The sequence below is a fragment of the Lepidochelys kempii genome, chromosome 25 (assembly GCF_965140265.1).
Source record: "Lepidochelys kempii isolate rLepKem1 chromosome 25, rLepKem1.hap2, whole genome shotgun sequence".
Lineage (NCBI taxonomy): Eukaryota > Metazoa > Chordata > Testudines > Cheloniidae > Lepidochelys > Lepidochelys kempii.
In genome coordinates this window covers 13,180,269-13,200,503 of record NC_133280.1, presented here as the reverse complement: position 1 = coordinate 13,200,503, position 20,235 = coordinate 13,180,269, and the positions used below count along the sequence as shown (strand labels likewise).

The window sequence follows — 20,235 nt, the reverse complement described above, 5'->3', positions numbered from 1 at the left end:
AATTCAAAGTTGGCCAGTAATTGACATTTTTTTAAAAAAGGGTTCCAGTAGCGGAATCTGTATTATTGGGTGTAGCCACCGCTCCGAAAATAAAGAGGTCCGAGCCACTTACAGCAGAAAGAGGCTTGAAAAAGAAATTGGATGATTGAAGGCTTTTAGAAAATCAGATATTCGTGATCAAAGACCCTGGTAACAAATTATGATATACTATAAAACAAAGACAGACATCTCTCAATAAGCCATATATATTTCTCTCTCCCTCTTCTAAGTATGACTTATTTTTATGTCCTGCAAACAAAGGGCCAGATTGTGAGCCCTTTTCTCAAACCAGTGAGAACGCTCCCACGAGTTAAGTCAATGGTCCAGATGTTCAAAGGTATTGAGGTGCCTAATTCCCAATGGAAGGGAGGTATCTACATACCTTTGAAGATCCTGGCCAATGAGACAACTTGGTAGAGTTAATTGCTCACTGCTGTGACTAAGGGGTTAAAATCTAGCCCAGTGAGCATAAAAATTGTCCACCCATCCTCACTTGGTGCTAAGGGTTTAGATTGCCAACCCTGAATCCTGTTGTCGTTAGTGGGAGTCGTCATGTAAGTCCTCATTCTTGTAAGGGTTGCATGGACTAGACGTGTAATTAGCATGAGCTGCGTGGTAGGCCCAGGAGCAGATTGGTGAAAACACCAGACATGTTTGCAGAGGGAGTTAAGATGAGTCAGTGCTTCTCTGCTTAGGGACAACGGTTGGAAAAAGCAGCCAGGATGAGGGGGCGTGGAATGTCAGAGATTTTCAGCATTACTCACAGTATATATGTTATGACACCCACAGACCACATATCCACTTCGGGTCCATATGGAGAGCCATGGAGAATTTCAGGCGCTGAAAGCATAATTCACAGTTAAAATATTCCAGCAGGAGGCATCTGTCAACACCCTGAGGATCAAATTCTGCTATCAAGAGTATTTATATGGCTCCCATCACCACAGCACCTGAGTGCTTCACAGCTCCCCAGGTGGGGCAGGAGAGTGCTGTTATCCCCATTTTACAGATAGGGAACTGAGGCACAAAGAGGCTATGAGACTTGCCCAGGACCACATAGTAGAAGTCTGTGGCAGAGAAGGGAATTACACCCACGTCTCCTGAGTCCCAGGCCAGAGCTCTAACCACTGTACTTCCCTCCCTTCACCTGCTCTGATACATTGGTGTAAATCCAGAGCAATGCCATAGAGCAATAGGGTTACTCTAGAGTCAAACAGCCATGTGTTAATGTCTCTCACAGGAATGGGTCAGTATGCTGTACTTAATAGGTGTTTTATCAGCTGCTAAATATTGCAGATGAAAATTCCAAAGCAATGTCATGTTTACATTGTGCCTTTACCAACTCAAAGCAGTGACAGTGTACTGAAATCTCACTTTTTGAGCTAACTTCCTGTTTCAAGCCACTTCCGTTAAAGGGACCACAGCAAGTAATTTAGGCCCCAAACTCAGGTTTTAAGGATCTTTTATAACCCTAATATGAAGAGAATTGGTTCAAGGAATTAAAAAATAAGTGTCAATGAAAAATATGATTTGCTGTTGGGATTTAAATATTCCCTTGCAGAGGTTAGAACACGGATAAGACAGCATCTTTCTAGACAATGTACAGGATGAACCAAAAATGAAGCAGATTAAAAACTGGTTATACAGAAAAGCAGAATCATCTAGATCTTGTGGACTAAGATCAGTAAGACGCAAAGAGGCAATAAGTGGCTTGAACAGCAACGTTTTAAATAAACCCTACAAATAAAATTCACACTTCTATAGCACATTGTCAGCTGAAAATTTCAAGGCAGTTTACAACCATAATAGAGATATGGGAAACTGAGATACAGAAAGATGAAGTGACTTGAACAAGTCTGTGACAGATTAGGGAAGAGACTCCAGGTCTACTGAGTCCCAATCCTGTGCTTTACCCACAAGGGAACCTGCCCTGAAAACTAGACTGTAAAATATTCTCCCTGTCTTTAGAGTTCAAGATATTACGAGAGTCCCTTTAACACAGCTGAATTGCAATTCTTAGGGCATGTCTTCACTGCAGAGTTAACCTAGGTGATCAGCAGCTGGGCTAGCCTACCCCAGGTCTGAGTGTCCCCACAACACAGCCCCAGCCACGTTACTATGTCCTCACTGTCCCTGATCTCATCAGCGTGTGCTTGGAGTGTAACCCCTGGTTCTTTGCACCGAGATGTTCTGCGATTCATTCCCAGTCCACTGTGCTAATTGTGGGAAAACTTGTCTGCCCTCCCCAGAGAGAACTGGGGGAAGGCACGAGAGACACCGATTTTGTCTGCATCCTAACTGCAAAGTGGGTGGGTTCTAGCCTGAATTACAGCGGAGCCCAGGCTGTAACCTCCCCCTCCCCTCCCAAGAGGGGTAAAATACCCTGGTCTTAAAGCACCTCCAGGTCAGGGGTTTTTCTGTGTGGTCAGTAGTGGGGGTTTGCCCAAACCCCCTGTGCAATGAAGACAAACCCTTAGGGGTTTCTATCATAATATGCAAAGATACATTCCTAAGATACACGCTGCTAACATGAACAAACCCTGTGTGATTCTCCCCCTCCACTCCCACCTCCCCAAGCTCCCCACTAAGCGATTCCTACATGCTCACCCCCTTACCGCAATATCCTGGAGTACCACAAACAGTCTTCATGGTGTCCTGCTCATCCACTATCTTGGACAATCCAAAATCACCTGTAAGGGAACAGATGGGCAGGAAAAGGACTGTTACACTGACAGGTGCCCGGTGGCTGCCCTCCGGGTCGGGTCTTTGATCCTAGACAATCACAGCCCTTGTTAAAGCCAACTGGGCGTGCCAAGCGGCCTTCTTTCAGTGGAAGGAGCAATTCAGCCCCTTTATGAGGCAGAACAGCTGCAGACACTGGAGGCTACCACGTGGGGCACCAAACTGCCCAGCCACTCCTCAACAGATGAGCTAATAGGGGTTGCCCTGGTTGCCCCAGCTACCACACGGGTTTTGCAACCTGTGCGTACGAGGGCTCGTCCATACTTGGAAGTTGGTTTGGGGAGTGTTTATCCGCGTGAAGTGACCCGGAACAGCTGTTGCGTAAACAGTACATCTGCACCGCCCTGTTATCCTGGGTTACGCTGCTCCCCTTTGTCTCCACAGGGGTGGGCTGTTTTGAAATCAGCACTCAGCAGCCTGGACCGGCATCCCACGCGTCTCAGCTGGGCTCGCGGCACCTTGCGGGATAGCTACCAGAAGGCACTGGAATTCTGGGACCCGGGGTCAAACTGAAGAATTCCCATTCATTTAGCTCATTGCATCCCTACCTTCATTTGGCTTTAATAAGCCAGAATTTAAATGGGGAGGTGCTATCCAGTCAAAGTGACCCCAGAGCAGAAGAGGACACACAGGTCAGCAAACTGGTTGACACAGGTAGTCAGCCAAGCAGTGTGGGATCCAGAGGGAGGACTGCCAGGTGTGGACTCAGGACAGGGATGGAAAACTCATCCCAGATCTCAGCAAACTTGTTTCCCCAGTAGGTTTATTAGCATGGGTTGAAACATCAGATGTCTTTAAAGAAAATCTTTTGCATGTAGATACAAGACACTTTATCCCCCCAAAAAAGTGAGGTTAATCCAAAACAACTTTCAAGTGCAGACAATTCCTGAGAGAGAGAAAGAGAAGACTGGTGAGCATGGCCCTGAGATGGAGATTCTTGGGCATAGAGCTCACTGGAGGGGCAGACTCAGGGATTTCTGAGCAAGGAAACTGCCTGCTCTTGGCTTCTACTGTGATCAGGGAGACAGGTCTGTGTGAGCATTTTTTTGTAAATAAGATTACAGCCAAGAATAGACACGACTCATAGCACTGATCTCCCCTCCTACTGTAAACAACCCAGCAAGGCCCCAACTGTTGGCTAACCACTCATGCCAAAGGGACAATGGTACCATGGCATGCTCCACAGCCAGCATGGGATTTCATATTTCAGCTGATAGGCTTCTTTGAACATCCTAGCCTCCGTTTAAGGGAGCTACGAATTCGGTGGGATGTGAGTGCATAACTCCTAATCTCTTGGAGAATCCCAGACTGAATTATTACTGTCCCAGCCAGGAAAAGGGGGAAGTAACTTCCTCCCTCCCTAGAGTAAAGGGGAAAGCCGGGAAGGAACTGAGTCACAATTTAGGGTGAAATCCTGCCCCAATGGGAGTTTCACTATGGATGTAAATGGGGCCATTCTACCCTTTTTCTCTGATCTGCTCCTGGGACAATGCAGCTCCACACCACCCCCTTACTCACAGCAGGCTGAAAGAGTATAGTCTACTCTAGCCCACTGAAATCAAGAACCAAATTCCCACTCCCTGTCGGATGGGACCCTCCCTGCAGACGGTAGCTGACTTTGCACAGGAAACCCTAACCCTGCTGCTCGCCCCCCAAACGTACCAATTTTGAGAGGGGCATCTGGGGAAAGGTCTGCATACAGGAGATTCTCTGGTTTCAGATCCCGGTGGACGACTCCATTTTCATGCAAATACTGGAGAGACAGAGAATGCGAAGCGGGGGAGAAAAAGCCAACTCAGGGTCAGACAAAACGCAGGGATGATAACTGGTAATACGGCAGCGTTCAGAGTATTAATTACGTTGAGCCAAACCCTGGAGAGTTTGCTCAGGGCCAGATTCTGATACCTTTATTCACATCGAGTTGCAACTTTCTCCACAAGTGACGTCTCATTCCACTGACATCCGTGGGACTAGGAATAAGGTATCATTCAATGTCAATAAGGGTATCTGGCCCTTTGTTTTTGGCCAGAGTAATTACACCGTTACTGGTATTTGCCATTTATAAGTGAATTACTTACAAATCACCGTTCACTCTTTATAGTATGACCAGGAAGCATCGCTGAATGACTCATAACATCAAATGGCACGAACTCAAGTTGAACGGTGAGCTCAGGTTTCCAACCCCCTCAAACGGTCACCCAGTGCTCTCTACGATGGCGTGGTCATCACTCCGAATGCTCATCAACCTCCCTGCACGAACCCTCTTTGACTCTGACCCAAAGAAAGCAGGATGGAAAAGACCCGGCGGAAGACCTCAACTCCGAAGGCTGGACGGCATCAACAGACACTTGTCCTTCGCAGGACTGATTTCCCGGAACACGCCAGACTTGGATTCGGATAAAATGTCATGGAGGCGCATAACCGGTTCGGTAGCCTCTACGCTGTATCAATAGCGTGAGACTTAGCAAATTGTATGATGATTGCCCCAAGTGACGGACCCTGGTTATTACTAAGTGCACTCGGTCCTTAGAAAATACATGTCAGAAAACAGTAGCCAGATCTCCAGCTGCTGTAAATTGGTGTAGCTCCACTGAAGTCAATGGAGTTATGCCAGTTTACACCAGGGCGGGATCCGGCCCAATGCCTCAGTTGACTTTGCAGTCTGAGTCAGACACAGCTCATCAGTTCGTATAGAAGAGGCCACAGAGAACATCTTCACTGAGTAGATCAACCCATGAAGACTTTGCAAAAGAAGAAGATTTGTGTCTTGAAGAATCACGAAACACGCACTTAGATTTCCTTACCACAATGCTTAGTTTGTATTAAACAGAGTACGAGAGTCCACAGACAGAACTATCCAATCACATAGGGCCTTACTCTCTTTTACATGGCTCTGGCAGTGTAAAGGGGCCTTGGTGAGATGAAGATCAGGCCCCCAGTCTCTGTTCAGTTCTAGACAGAGTTCTTGGCAGACAAAGACAGCTGAAGATCGGAACATTCTTGCAACAATGGATCATGCTTGTGTGCACCAAACACTCCTAGTTAACAGGAACACACAGTCACCTGGTGTTAATCCATATGCAGCAGACACAGAGATAAGTCACCCAGTAGTGGCTGAAGTAGATATTGTGCCTGGCACATATCTAACCATTATAAGACATGATTGGAAGGAGCTGAGGGAGGGTCTTTGAGAACTCATGGGTGGCTTGCAGTAAAGTGGATGCACAAGAGTGGGGAAAGGAGCCAAAGGGAGCAAGGAGGAGAGAGGATATGGAGGAATGAGAGGGGGCTAAGATGAGAGCAGAGGAGGCAGAATGCAAAACGCACTGTCACTGAGTAGATGGTATGGCCCCATAGCTGGGAACCGACCCCAAATACCAAGAGACCCGAATTCCATCCCTGCTCTTCCATTGACCTAGCATGCAACTATGGGCAAGTTGTTTCCCTTCCTTATCCTTGGTCTCTCTTCCTGTTTGGATTGTAAGCTCTGTCTCTCACTACATGCAGCACCAAGCACAACAGGGCCCCAATGCTTCTATAGTATAAATAATGGCACCCTGGCTGTGTCCAGAACTATGCAGATGGCTGTTGCCACAGACAGCGGCAGCAGGGGAGAGAAAAATGTTCCCCTTGGCTCATATTGATCAGCTGTTGTATTATCTTGTACTGATCAACTACAGGAATCTAACACTCCTCCTCCAAGCACAGCTAGCTTACAGAAATCACCGCCCCTCTACAGTAACCTGCTCCCCTCTTAACCCTGACCTGCTAATCAGCTTTCTTTATTAAAACCTGACCTAAGGGCCGGGAAGAGCATATCTGGGGATCTGCAGCATGTTGCCCCGGTTTGCCATGTGACACAGAGCTCCTAGAGATCCCCAAATCCCAATGATTTCCTTTAAACCCTCCTTTGCTGGACACCTTACTCCTGGGTACATTGTTGCTCTCTCCCTGCCTACATGGACGGAGGTGCAATTTCCACACGGGAGATTTTCTGTTACGAGCTTCCATTTTTAAACCCTCTGTTGCCATAGAGACTGTCTTCAGCTAACCTTTCATGTAGAGAAACAGTGACCTTCCTGATACAAATCCGAGGTATTTTCTCTCCGTCTCTTTTATCCTTTCCAGAGCACAGACCTGAAGAGGCAGCTCCTCTGAACAATGCATCGTGGGTTCCTTTGTGAGTTGCGGGGATTTTTCAGTTGCACAAAAACACAGAGACGCTTCCTCGGCTTAGCAGATTTTGTGATGGTTGTAAACTTGTTTGTGAAGGCTGACAGCGCTTGCTAGAAACAGGCCCGGTGATGACAGGCTTGTCCCAAAGCCTTAGTCCCCACTCATTGAACTAATAACCAGCCCCAGGGACAGTTTGAGCTAGGGTGACCAGATGTTCCGATTTTATAGGGACAGTCCCTATATTTGAGGCTTTGTCTTATACGGGCATCTACTACCCCCCATCCCTTGTCCTGATTTTTCACACTTGCTGTCTGGTCACCCTCGTTTGAGCATATCTAGGGCCACCCCACCCTCACAAAGCCATTTTGATGCCCCCCTCTTGTCCCAGGGTTCAGCACAGAAACAGTCCCATTAAAAAGAAAAGGAGTACTTGTGGCACCTTAGAGACTAACAAATTTATTAGAGCATAAGCTTTCGTGGGCTACAGCTCACTTCATCGGATGCATACTGTATATCTATATCTATCTCTATATCTTACCATATGTTCCATTCTATGCATCCGATGCAGCGGGCTGTAGCCCATGAAAGCTTATGCTCTAATAAATGGGTTAGTCTCCAAGGTGCCACAAGTCCTCCTGTTCTTTTTGCGGATACAGACTTACACGGCTGCTACCCTGAGTCCCATTAAAGAGACCCTGTAACAATGGCCCCTTGGCCCTGCACGTATCTGTTTTAATCCTGGCCTCGGATCAGAGCCATCCAATTCACTAGCTGCCTCTAGCAGTGGCCAGTCCCTGCAGGGGAGCTTGACCCTATAATCCATCTGGTTAACTGTGCAATAATTCACACGGAGGAGGGACTGGGGGAGAGGATCCAATATCCAGTAGCGGACAGTGGAGGAGCGAACTCTGATCTCGCTTGTCTCAGGCATCAGCAGCCCAGTGGCCCCAGCGACGTTCTGATTCCGGACCGTTTATCATCGACACTGGCAGGAGACAAGGCCTGAGGCTGAGAGCATGCAGCTTTATTTTTAGATGCCAGGTCAGTGCTGGCCGTCGGAAAGATCTTGCTTTGATGTAGAAGCTTCCCCGCTAGGGAAGTCATGGAGGCAGGATAAGGAAGGGGAGCCCCTCTGTTTCATATGCAGGGGTCCTAGCTGGGCTGTGCTCTGAGTACGTGGCATTTCCCTCCACTACAGTGGGGAGGTATCCAGATTTCTCCTTCCTCCACAAACACAGGCCACAGGCCTCCCTTGTAATTGTGCTTGAATCCGCGGCACTGCTGCCGTGCTCTTCATTTCACAGACTGCGGATCCCCGAGACGGGTGACCTTATAAGGCCGGGAAGGGGCCACCCATTAACAGAACAAAAGCCAAGCTGCGGCTGCTCTCTCGGGTAGTCAGAGACCCACTCCTTTCTTATGGCGTTTGGCAGCAGGTTTACGAGACTGGCTTCTTCTAAGCAAAATGCCTTAAATATGCATAATATTTCATTACATTATCTTAGCGCCTCTAGGCCCCATTGTGCTGTACAGACTCAGAGTGAGAGACAGTCCCTGCTTGAAAGAGTTTAACCTAAATAGACCAGGCAAAGGGTGGGAGAACGGAAGCATCATCATCTCCAGTTTACAGCCAAAGGAACCAAGGCACAGCTAAGTGAGTTGGCCAAGGTCAAGCAAGGAGACTGCGGCAGAGCCAAGAATTGAACGTAAACTTCTGAGTCCTACCATGACGCTTTAACCACAAAGCCCCAGTCCTCTCTGAACAGCACCGTGATCCAGTACAAAGCAGGTGCCCCCATGTCATCCTGTCCTCTTTTTAGGGAACCAAGGATAGAGAAAGGGAGAAAGATAAAAAGAATCAGAAAAACGATATATAATATTTTGCTCCTGGATCTCAGAGAGCTTTAGAGACATTAATGAAGCCTCACAGCGGTAAGTGAGTTAGTATCCCCTTGGTAAACTGAGGCACAGAGGTGCCCAAGGTCTCACAGTGCTAGAGACAGGTTTAGAACTCAAAAGTCCTGACGGCTTATCTCTTGGTCTAACCAGCAGACCACTGGTTCTCAATCTTTTCCCTAATGGAGGAACCCTCCTCCCATTAAGCTGCACCTCCCTCCCATCTATTATTCTTGGGGCCTGGTGGTCATTAGAACTGGGTGAAATTGTTTTGGCTGAAACTTTTTTGGGGGCCAAAAAATGCAGCTTCAGGTCGAGTGAAACATGGTGTGAATTCATGTCAAATCCCCTTGAATTATTTCAGTCTGGGGGAAAAAATGAAACGTTTCCATTCAAAACCACTTTGCAATTTGAATTTTACCTCAACGTTATTTTTTTTTTAAAGTTTAAAAAAAGAAACAAAAATGAAACAAAACATTGTGTTTGACACAATTCCCGCCCCCACCCCTCAACTTTTCCAGTTACATCCGTTATTCTCCTGGCTCTAATGGTCACGATCCCTTGACAGCTGTCCATGACTTCTAGGGTCTGACAGAGGCAGAGAGGCCAAAATACCGTCGAAAGATCAAGAAACAGTGGCAAACTTACAGATACAGCTTCTAGGATCTGCTTGACCACATGGGCTGCATCTCTTTCACTGTAGAATCCCCTCTCTACAATCCTGTAAGGTGAAGACACCAAAGAGGTCACAAAGAAGCGCGTGTAACAATGGCACATCCCGTGGTGGCTTACAGCCTGCCTTGGAATCAATTCACACCAAGTTTTAGACCCCCAAAATAGTCCTGGCTACACCATTTATAAGTTAACCATTCCATATAGGCTTTATTACAGTGACCTCTTAATAATAAAGCCCAGCTCTTTGCTTTTCAGCAGTTATCATTCATCTGACGCTGGCTTTTCCCAGATGTAAATGTAGGGCATTAGAGAATCAGGTCTTGTGTTCCTCGTTGGCCACTTACAAATCATCTGGTTTCCTGAACTGACGGGATCTATGAGCCTGGAGACGGAAAGCTGGTAATTTAGCTCCTGAGCCACTCAGATCCTCCTTCCACCCTCCACATTTTTGGTGGGACTAGATGTGTCTCCTTTTATTTAGAATTGGCAGGTTAAAAGAAGGTCTCACTGAGTACCTGTCAAAGAGCTCTCCTCCCGTCACTAGTTCAAGTATGAGCACGATCTCAGAGGGCGTTTCGAAGATCTCCTTCAGTTTGATCTGAAAAGAACAGGAACAGTTCACTGGCAGCCCTGCTCCCTTGCCAGAACGGGGCCATTCTTCCAACCATGTTAATTATAAGCCAGACACAGTGGGAACTTTCCGCCAGCCCTGTCCTCACTGTAAGTCAATTTATTCCTAGAACAGGTTAATTTATTCACGAGATGCATGCCAGGAGGCTCATCATGGAGAGAGGAATAAATAAATGCAGAACAGATTGCGTAGATGTAACAAGTTTAGCATCATCATAACAGGGCTGCCGGTAGCAAATATGCCTCGTTTTTTTCTATTTGAACCTGGCATTTTAACTGTTCAAACCAGGTTTGCTCACTTAATCCGCATTTAAAAAAAAAAAAACACCTGCAAATTAGAGCAGGGAAACCGACCTGCAAGCCCTACATTTATTTTCTCCAGATCCTGAAGCTCATTATTGTAAGTGGAATGTACAGTATCCTATGAAAGCTTTTTAATTTAGCAGCCCCTCCATCCCTGCCAGGATGACCGAGCAACCTCTGCTGTACACATTCCTGTGGCTTTGCAAAGCCTGTTGTCCTTGGCTCTTTCATTCAACCGCTGGTTCTGCTGATTGGAGTGTTTTACCCCAAGAGTGAAATCCTGGCCCACTGAAGTTAACGGGAGCTTTGCCATTGACTTCAGCAGGGCCGGGATTTCAGCTTGAAGCTCTTGGGCCGGATTCTCATGCCTGGTCTACACTTCCAATGTAGGTTGACGTAGTCATGGTGCTCAGAGGTGGGAAAAATCCACACCCCTCAGCTCTGGAGCTGTGCCGACTTTGCCCCCGTGCAGCTGCTGCTAGGTTGATGGAAGAACATTTCCATTGCCCTAGTTACTGTTGCTCAGGAAAGTGGAGTTACAGGAAACCCCCTCACAGTGCTGTATGGCTGTGTCTACACTACAGAGTTATACTGGGCTATGCCACTATAGCACCTCTAGGGTGGACTTGGCTTCAGTTACTCCATTCCTGCACTTGGATCAAAGAGAGGAGAAGATGCAAACTCTCCCTGTTCAGAGGCTTGCCTGGTTGCTGGGGTCAGTTACAGCAGCCTTGAGGCTACTCTAATTTATGCTCTGGTTCCCACCATGGGAAGCAAGCACAGCTATGGAGCATTGCATTCTGGTCACATCCGTAATTGATTGCCTAGGTCAGAGGATGGGAGCAAGGTTGGAGTAGCTCCTTTATGCCAGCTCAGCTCCGGGGACTGTTTCCATCCACTCTAAGGCTGCTTGCTGATGCCACAGCCATGGAAAGGGACCTTAGTGTTACTAAGAATAAGGGTGTTTGCATTTACAGTCCTGCTAATCCCAAGTGTCTAGGCTTCAACAAAATTACGAGATCATTTTAAAAAATCACAAGATTTTTATATTCTTTTATTTGCCTTCTGATCTTTGAGCCTTGTGATGTCACATTTTCAAGTTTTCCTCTGCAACTGTGAGCACTAGAAACTTGCTTAAAAAAAAAAAGAATGTAAGCCAAGGGTCTTACATAATCCCATGACTCCAGGAGCTGAGGCTTTAAGGAAAAAACACCAAATATCATGAGACCCACATTAAAATTGCCAGAATGGGCCATAGTGCATTTATGCTGGAATTGCCAACTGCAGGTGAGTTATCTGCCCTTTACCGGAACAAATTGGACCATTATTCCAGTATTTTATTTGCAGTATCCTTAGATCATGAAAGGACAAAAAGGAAAGGAAGAGAAAATTAAATGAATGTCTTTATGAGGAATTAGAGTGTGTAGAAGATACACGATTGGGTCCCATGTGTCTATACCCAGCAAATTTCTTTTGCTACAGCCTGATGTTTTAGGAACCTCTCATGTTTAGTTATCGATTGTATACATTTTTTTTCAGGAATAAAAGACCAGCTCTGTTATTTTTCAAAATGTGACATTGGGCACCTAAGTCAGTTAGGCAACTCTGAAAAGGTCCCCTGTGATGCACAGGCTGCTCTGTGAGGAAGAAAGCAGAAAAGAAATAATATTTCCTGAAGATTAAAAAAAAACCCACGATGCCTGCATTGGCCCTTTGTGCCAACGCAGCAAACGTGGAATTAACAGGTCTCATAAAAATGCATCCATGTGCTTTTTTTTTTTTAAATGGGAAAAAGAAAATTTCACAGGGCTTAAGACTTCCGTGACACTGTGAATTTCATGGGGCTTTCATCATTACCTACGTATGAGACACTGTGGCAGCTTACTATATTATAATACTGCACAGAAGTGCTATAATTTTCCTATTAACTTCAAAAGTTTACAATCCTATTATCGTCTGCTCTTGAGGTCGGTGCTGAATGACAGCAAGGAGTGTACAGATGTCACCAGTGTGCATAATGACAGGAAGCGTCATTTAAAAAAAAAATCATTTGAACTAGGGAGGGAGCAGAACCTTACCGAAACCATTCTGATTTAAAATATTAAAGCTGTCCAATTGGTTACGTCAATGTAGCTGGCCTGTAGCGGCGCCTGTTTCTAGGGTGGGCAAAGTAAGTTTTCTATCCTCTTTATAACACACCGGAGGCAATCTCTCCTTTGCCTCTCCCCCAGACTCTACACAAACAAGCCTTCAGAGACCATGTGATGCATCTACAGCAAATGTGAGACAGATCCTCACCTGGTATAAGCTGATGTTCCTCCGCTGGGCTGATTTACACCAACTGAGAATCTGGCCTCGGTCTCTACCATATCTTTTAAAAAGATGTAGGCTAACAGGTTCAAAAGTGGCTTGATCTTGTCCCACTGAAGTCAATGGGAGTTTCACCATTGATTTTTATAGGACCTGAATCAAAACCTAAGTGATTTAGGAGCTGAAGTGTCACTGTGGGACATAGGCCTGGTCTACACTTAACATTTAGATAGACATAGTTATGGTGGCCAGGAGTGTGCAAAATCCACAACCCTGCGTGCAGTAGCTGTGCCCACATAATCCCTGATGTACACGTGGCTGAGTCAACAGAAGAATGCTCAGGGAGGTGGAGGTGGTGGAGTTCCTACAGTGAGGAAAACCTGTAGGCTACGTCTACACTACAGGGTTGTACTGGCATAGCTAAGGTGCAACACACAGGCCTTAGGTACTTCTGAAAAACTTCCCCCTTAATGAAATACAGCTCGCCAGTCATTCACACGCATCAAAAGAGGAGAACTGAATGCTGAAATCAGTCTAGAAAGCAGATGGAAAAGAATCAGACCCTCAAAGCTTACCAGCAACATTAACAGATAAGGCCATACACAGCCTTTTAGCCCCAATTCAGGATCTCTCTTAAGCACACGCTTAAGTATGTGCCTATTCGAGACAGCACTTAAGCATACGGAATCATAGATTCTAAGGCCAGACGGGACCACTGTGATCACCTAGTCTGACCTCCTGTGTAATACAAGCCATAGAATTTCCCCAATATAATTCCTGCAGCCGATCTTTTAGCATGGGATGGAGCTCAGCAGGATCAGTAGCTTGAGTGCCCGGGCAAAGCAGACAGAGCTGTGTGTCGCATGTTCCATGTGACCTGACAAGAAGGTCCCATTGAAGTGGTCCCCTTCTGTAATGATCTCTGCTCCTGGGTGTTACAAATTGTTCCAGTTCATTTGCTTACCAGTTGTTCCGAAAGGGGATGCTTCCCTGCACCAACGGTTCCTAATGGAGACCATCAAAGAACAAATACAAATAAAGAATATAGCTGTCTCAGACCAGGCAGCCTGCTCCAGTCCTCTAACAAGGGGTGTGAACATCTTTTCAGTGATGCTTTCCTGGCAGGGAGATAAGAATGTGAAATAGCCTCTATGAGGAAGTACTGCAAGTTCCCTTTGCTTGGGGCATTTACAGCACTAGGAAATGTGTCATACCAGGAATTGTGTGTGTGTGTTGGGGAGGAGAGGGGTGGTGGCAGGGTAGACAAAGGACAAAATCCATTCCTGGAGTCAGTGAAGTTACCCTGGGGTTGGATTTTGCCCCAACTGCCTGATTTCCGACGATTCCCTGTACTGTTGGCTTTGCTTTTGCCAGGAGGGTCTTTAATGATTACAAGCGGGCAAGACTTCCACTCTCAAACTCATCCCCACGAGGAGGGCGGGGACTGTTGAAAGCTCCGTCACCTGGGAAAGGGGCCCAAAGCAGCATTTCTGGGACATTGGGGTTACCCTGCAACAACAAAACTAAAACTCAGGTTGCCTGGCGTTCTGGGGACCTGTGAAAAAACCACCATTTTACAAGGGGGCGCTCTTCTTCCAGGAATTACATTACAACACAGCATGTAGAAAGCAGCCATCTGGTCTCCTGGTAATTCCAAGTCAGCCAAAGAAGTAAACAGCCAGGAATAAACCTCTGGAGATAGAAAGGCAGGGAAAGGGGTCCAAATCCTGCCCAGCGCACAGCCCCTGCAGCTCAATGGGAAGCGCTGGTGCTTCGCCCCTGGTAGAATTAGCAGCTTGAGTGCCTGGGCAGAGCAGACAGAGCAGCGTGTTGCATCAGTTACATGGAAACTGACAAGAAGGTCCTGTCTAGGCTGACTCCTTCCCTAATTATATCTGTTCCTGTGTGTTACAAATTGTTCCAGTTCAACCCTCATTATCTTCTCAGCGCTGCATTATATCAGTGCTGCTCTGCTCATGCCGGCGAGCGGCTGAGAGCTCAGCTGTTGGCAAGAGATGGCCTGGCGTTCCCGACCTTATCTTCCTTTGCAGGATTCGTTACAAACAGGCACTTTCCTTTGGCATTCATTCGAGCTCCTCGACAGAAATCGCTTACCGAATGGAAACCCTCGAAGGGGGTAGTCTGGTGGCCTGAACATCAGAGCTGGAATGCCTGGAAGACCCCTGGAAACTCAGAGAGTGGCAAACCCCAGCAGGGCTTATTCACATCCTGTCCTTCCCAAGGCAGTGAGTAAAGTGAGTTCCATGCACTTTGCTGCTGGTGGGTGTTTTGAATGAGACCTTTAAAATAAAAATAAACCACATGGAACAGGATGGCCTGCCCTACAGCAGGACTGGGACCCCGTGGGTCCTGCAGCCATAGTAGCAGTAATGGGATAAAAATTCAACAATGTAGGAGTGGGTGGGAGTGGGTATTGTGGGGCAGGATTAAAAAAATAGTCCCGCACAGGGCTCTCGCCTGCCCCTTTAAGGGCCAGAGGCCTTGGGCCAGCCGTCCTGGTCACTAATCATACGCAGCTGAGCAGGGGATAGATCAAGATCTCCAGGAAGCGGAATGGGATCACAGAAGGGGACTGTCTCTCATAGGTGTCCTTGGAGAAGGGAGGCAGCAGGTTGAAAGCTCTGGGAGTCATGGCTGGGTAGACAGCTCCAGCTGGAAGTTTTGTTTTCCTTTTGAGAGTTTGCTGGCTGTTTAGACAATAAATTGGGCCTGGAGGAAAAGGCTAACTACTGATCTGAGCATGGCTGATAATTTCCCAGGCGGACAAGGAAGGCTGTCAAGCTGCAGCGCACATCTGCTTTGTGCAGAGAGGAATCATGGCACAGAGAAGTCAGGGGAACACATCTCACAGTGAGAGACTTAGGACCGCCGCTTATTAAGGCCTGGTCTACACTAGGAAATTAGACCAACATAACTGCATCGCTCAGAGGTGTGAAATATCCACACGCATGAACGACACAGTTATACCGACCTAACCCCTGGTGTAGACAGCACTAGGCCTCCCGTCAACTTCGCTGCTGCCTCTCAGGGAGGTGGATTACCTATGCCAACAGGGGAAGCCCTTCCACTGGTGTAGCGTTTTAGGTGTAGACACGCTGCTATAGCGCTTTAGTTAATTCACCTCCCCGAGAGCTATGACATAGTGCAGTCTACACTGGGGTTAGGTCGGTGGATTTTCACACTCCTGAGCAACATACTTATACCAAAGTAATTCTGTACTGTAGTGTAGACCTGCCCATAGTTTATCAAAAGTCGAGAGGCGGCTTGATCTTGGTCTGCAGTTCCCCTGTGCAGAGATGAGACCGGAGGGCAGAGGGCTCTAACCTGGCCAGCAAAGGAAGAACAAGGCCTAGTGGGTGAGTGCAGGCGTGAGAAAAATTTCAGCTGGAAACAAGGCGCAAATTTTTAAGCATGAAGGCGATTCGCCGTCAGAGCAGCTTCCCCAAGGGGGTGGCGAAGTCCCCCATCATCTGCTGCCTTGAAAGGTGAGATTTTTCAAAGGTGCTCATGGGAGTTAGGCCCTTAGTTTAATTCCCGCTAACTTTCGGAAGAGGGCTAGACATCCAGCTCCCTTAGGTGCTTCTGAAGATCCCATCCTGTACCAAGACTGGCTGGGACTAAACAGATGCTCTCGCTCAGCCATCAGTTAATGGGCAGGTTGCAAGAATCACTGGGTGAAACACAACGCCTCGGGTTATGCAGGAGGTCAGGGTAGATACAGGCCAGAAGGGACCGCTACAAGAAATAGGGGTTTGCTCCAGCATCTTTGGCCAAAGATTCCCTGTTTTGCTGCCCACTGTGTGCCTGGCGTTGCCCTTTGCCCCAGAGGTGGCTGCATTTTAGTAGTGCCGCATGGAGAGAGCTTAGGGGAAGCAGTTGGGGATCCCATCTGTTATCTTAGGGTTTGATACCAGTGCCCATCACCTGGGTGAAATGTGCTAGAGAAATCTACAGCATAACAACCAACAAATCAAAACTGCATTCTTTTGGGAAGATACTTTCCTTCCCCTCTTAAACAAGGTGTGTGTGTTTCTGTTTCTCTCTGGGCAACAACTGGACTGGCACCCCTGATGTGGGGCCATGGGGTTCTGGGAATCCCAGCATGGGTTAGGGTGCAATACCAGGAGGTCCAGGAGCTAGAGGGCTATGCACATCCACTGCTTCCACCCTTCCTAATTCCGCTGGCTTGTGCTGTCCTCCCTCAAAATGTTACGCCTATTTACTTTGGGACAGATTCATAGCGGACTCCCGTCTGGGGAGCACATGGGTGGATTTAAGTCACAAAGCAGCCACACGGCTCATACTCACAATGTGGGGGTGCGAAAGCCTCAGTAAGACGCCGATTTCTGTCCGTACAATCTTTTTGTCAATCTAAAAATCAAGAAAATAAAATAAGAACAATGACGCAAATCTTTACATTTGAGAACTCTTCTGGACGTCAGGCTTGATCAGGGCATAAATACAGAGGTCTCTGCTGCTCTTTAAAACCAGGTTGGAATTAATTCTGAACCGGATCGTATTCACCGCACGTACATTCTCCCATTTCCTCTCAAGCAGGTCTTCTAAACACGTCTGTGAGGGGACGTCTTCTTCCAAAGCAAACCCCCAAGAGCTGGAGCCTCTCAGAGCAGCTCCAGCACTTCAGAATGGAGAGCCGCACAGCTGTGCGGGAGACCAGGCAGCTGAAGAGAGCAGGGTTTCCACGCCCATCAGTTGACTGGCCATGACCCTTTGTACAGAGAGAGGAATTGTAATCGAGAGTCAAGGTTTGAACCTCAGCTGCAGGCGATAAACATGTCGGGCAGCTGAGGGGGTTTGGCAAAGGTTGCTTTAAGCCATCTTTTTGTTCCCCAAATCCTGGGGTTGGTGAGGGCTGGGCTAGCCCCATAACATCCAAGTCTGCTTTGAGTTATTCCTGGTGGCTCGCAAGGGGTCATTCCAGCAACCAGGAATGGCTTGGGTGGAGAATTTTTAACCCTGTTATAGTCTTGGCCTTCACAACATCCTCTGGCAGGGAGTTCCACAGGTTGATGGTGTGTTGTATGAAAAAATACTTCCTTTTGTTTGCTTTAAACCTGTTGCCTGTTAATTTCATTTGGTGGCCCCCAGTTCTTGTGTTATGAGAGGTACTAAACAACACTTCCTTATTTACTTTCTCCACACCAGTCATAATTTTATAGACCTCTATCGTACCCCCCTTAGTCATCTCTTTTCCAAGCTGAAAAGTCCCAGTCTTATTAATCTCTCCTCATATAGAAGCCATTCCATACGTTGAATCATTTTTGTTGCCCTTTTTTGAACTTTTTCCAAGTCCAATACATCTTTTTTGAGGTGGGGTGACCACATCTGCACACAGTATTCAAGATGTGGGTGTACCGTGGATTTATACAGAGGCAATATGATATTTTCTGTCCTATTATCTATCCCTTTCCTAATGATTCCCGACATTCTGTTAGCTTTTTTGACTGCCGCTGCACATTGAGTGGATGTTTTCAGAGAATTATCCACAATGACTCCAAGATCTCTTTCTTGAGTGGTAACAGCTAATTTAGACCCCATCATTTTTATATGTATAGTTGGGATTATGTTTTCCAATGTGCATCACTTTGCATTTATCAGCATTGAATTTCATCTGTCATTTTGTTGCCTAGTCACCCAGTTTTGAGAGATCCCTTTGTAGCTTTTCGCTGTCTGCCTGGCACTTAACTATGTTGAGTAGTTTTGTATCATCGGCAGATTTTGCCACCTCACTGTTTATCCTTTTCCCAGATGATTTATGAATATGTTAAATAGGACTGGGCCCAGTACAGACCTCTGGGGGACACCACTATTCACCTCTTTCCATTCTGAAAACTGACCATTTATTCCTCCCCTTTGTTTCCTGTCTTTTAACCAGTTACCAATCATGAGAGGACCTTCCCTCTTATCCCATGACAGCTCACTTTGCTTAAGAGCCTTTGGTGAGGGGCCTTGTCAAAGGCTTTCTGAAAATCTAAACACACTATATCCACTGGGTCCCCCTTGTCCACATGCTTGTCGACCCCCTCAAAGAATTCTAGTAGATTGGTGAGGCAGGCTTTCCCTTTACAAAAACCATGTTGACTCTTTCCCGACAAATTATGTTCATCTACGTGTCTGACAATTTTGTTCTTTAGTAAAGTTTCAACCAGTTTGCCTGGTACTGAAGTCAGGTTTACTGGCCTGTAATTGCTGGTGTCTCCTCTGGAGACCTTTTTAAAAATTGGCGTCACATTAGCCATTAGATGTCCGAACCACATGCTCCTCTGCACCTGTCGGCTTTCCCCAAGACCTTAGTTTAAAACTGCTCTACGGCCTTTTTAATTTTAAGAGCTAGCAATCTGGTTCCATTTTGGTTAAGGTGGAGCCCATCCTTCCTGTATATGGTCCATTTTCCCCCAGGGCCAGGAAATTCCCCAGCCATGCATGCCTTCACTCCCCCAGGACTACACTGACCCTCTACCTCTAGGGGATTCTCCCATTTCCCCCAGCCACACGGCTGCTTATTTCTTCCTCTTTGTGGCATCTGCTTGGATCAATGCAGATCCTTTGCAGTCCAGCTGAAATTTGTAACCATGCAGTCCTAAATCCAGACCTCAGTGGGGGCTTCTTCACTTATGAGGGAATTTAGCAGGCTGACCTCAACCTGCTAACTCATGTTGAGATTACAGACTGCCTTGTCTACACTAGGATTTTTTCCTCCCGTTACTTACCACGTGTTGCTAATGCCTGCTCAGAACCTTTTGGAAATCATTGAGGATGGCGTCCCAGGTACTTACCGTCTTCTTCAGGATTTTGGCTGCATACTGCATGTGGGTTCCTTTCTCTTCACAGCTGTACACCACGGAAGTGGCACCCCTACAGAAAAAGGAGAGGTCAACCGTGTTACCAGCCCTCCGGACAAAAAAGCCACGGCCATTCAGAGACAACCTGCAAAGGGGGGCTGGTGCACTTTTCAACATTTCTTTGCGATGGATAAAGAAGGCAGAAAGGAGACTGAAGGGTGGTTTGCTGCTTGCTTGTGAAGTTCGAGATTCAGGTCTTGGCCAGCCTGGAAGATGGTCCTTGTCTATACAAGGGCTAAGGTGCTCACGCCGGCTTTCCAGCTCCATCACATACACCCAGTCTCTGCTTCTAACACACCTCCTTTTGAGGGCCGCTTGTGACTGTGCTGAGGTTGCCTTTTCCAGATCCCAGAGCTGGACTGTGGGACAGGCAAAGCAGAGACTGGACAACCCCTCCCTGGGGGTGACACTCCAGCTGGGGCAGGACTTTTCTGAGCACTCTGTGGATGCCCACGCAGTGCAGACCTGAGCTCTGTGGCTCAGAGTCATGCACCTCCCTATGGAGTCACGGTGCCTTGATTTAAGGCACGTCTAGTCACCTTGGGCACATGTGGGAGGCAGTGATGTCTAGTGGACAGAG

General features: G+C 47.1%; 1 protein-coding gene across 2 annotated transcripts in view; it reads right to left on the bottom strand.

The window, feature by feature from the left end:
- The window catches only part of LOC140903299 (calcium/calmodulin-dependent protein kinase type IV-like), a 45,074-nt gene that overhangs the window by 7,776 nt on the left and 17,063 nt on the right, over positions 1-20,235 (bottom strand). The window contains exons 1-8 of one of the 2 annotated variants that reach the window (XM_073324371.1): positions 17,101-17,163; positions 14,887-15,071; positions 13,736-13,776; positions 10,044-10,126; positions 9,502-9,574; positions 4,444-4,534; positions 2,655-2,729; positions 804-879 (exon numbers count right to left, since the gene is read on the bottom strand). In XM_073324371.1, coding sequence (XP_073180472.1) covers positions 804-879; positions 2,655-2,729; positions 4,444-4,534; positions 9,502-9,574; positions 10,044-10,126; positions 13,736-13,776; positions 14,887-14,929 — 482 coding nt within the window. In that variant the 5' untranslated portion in view covers positions 14,930-15,071; positions 17,101-17,163. Of the gene's footprint in view, positions 1-803; positions 880-2,654; positions 2,730-4,443; positions 4,535-9,501; positions 9,575-10,043; positions 10,127-13,735; positions 13,777-14,886; positions 15,072-17,100; positions 17,164-19,589; positions 19,669-20,235 lie in introns of those variants that run through there. The other variant, XM_073324370.1, reaches the window with a different exon arrangement.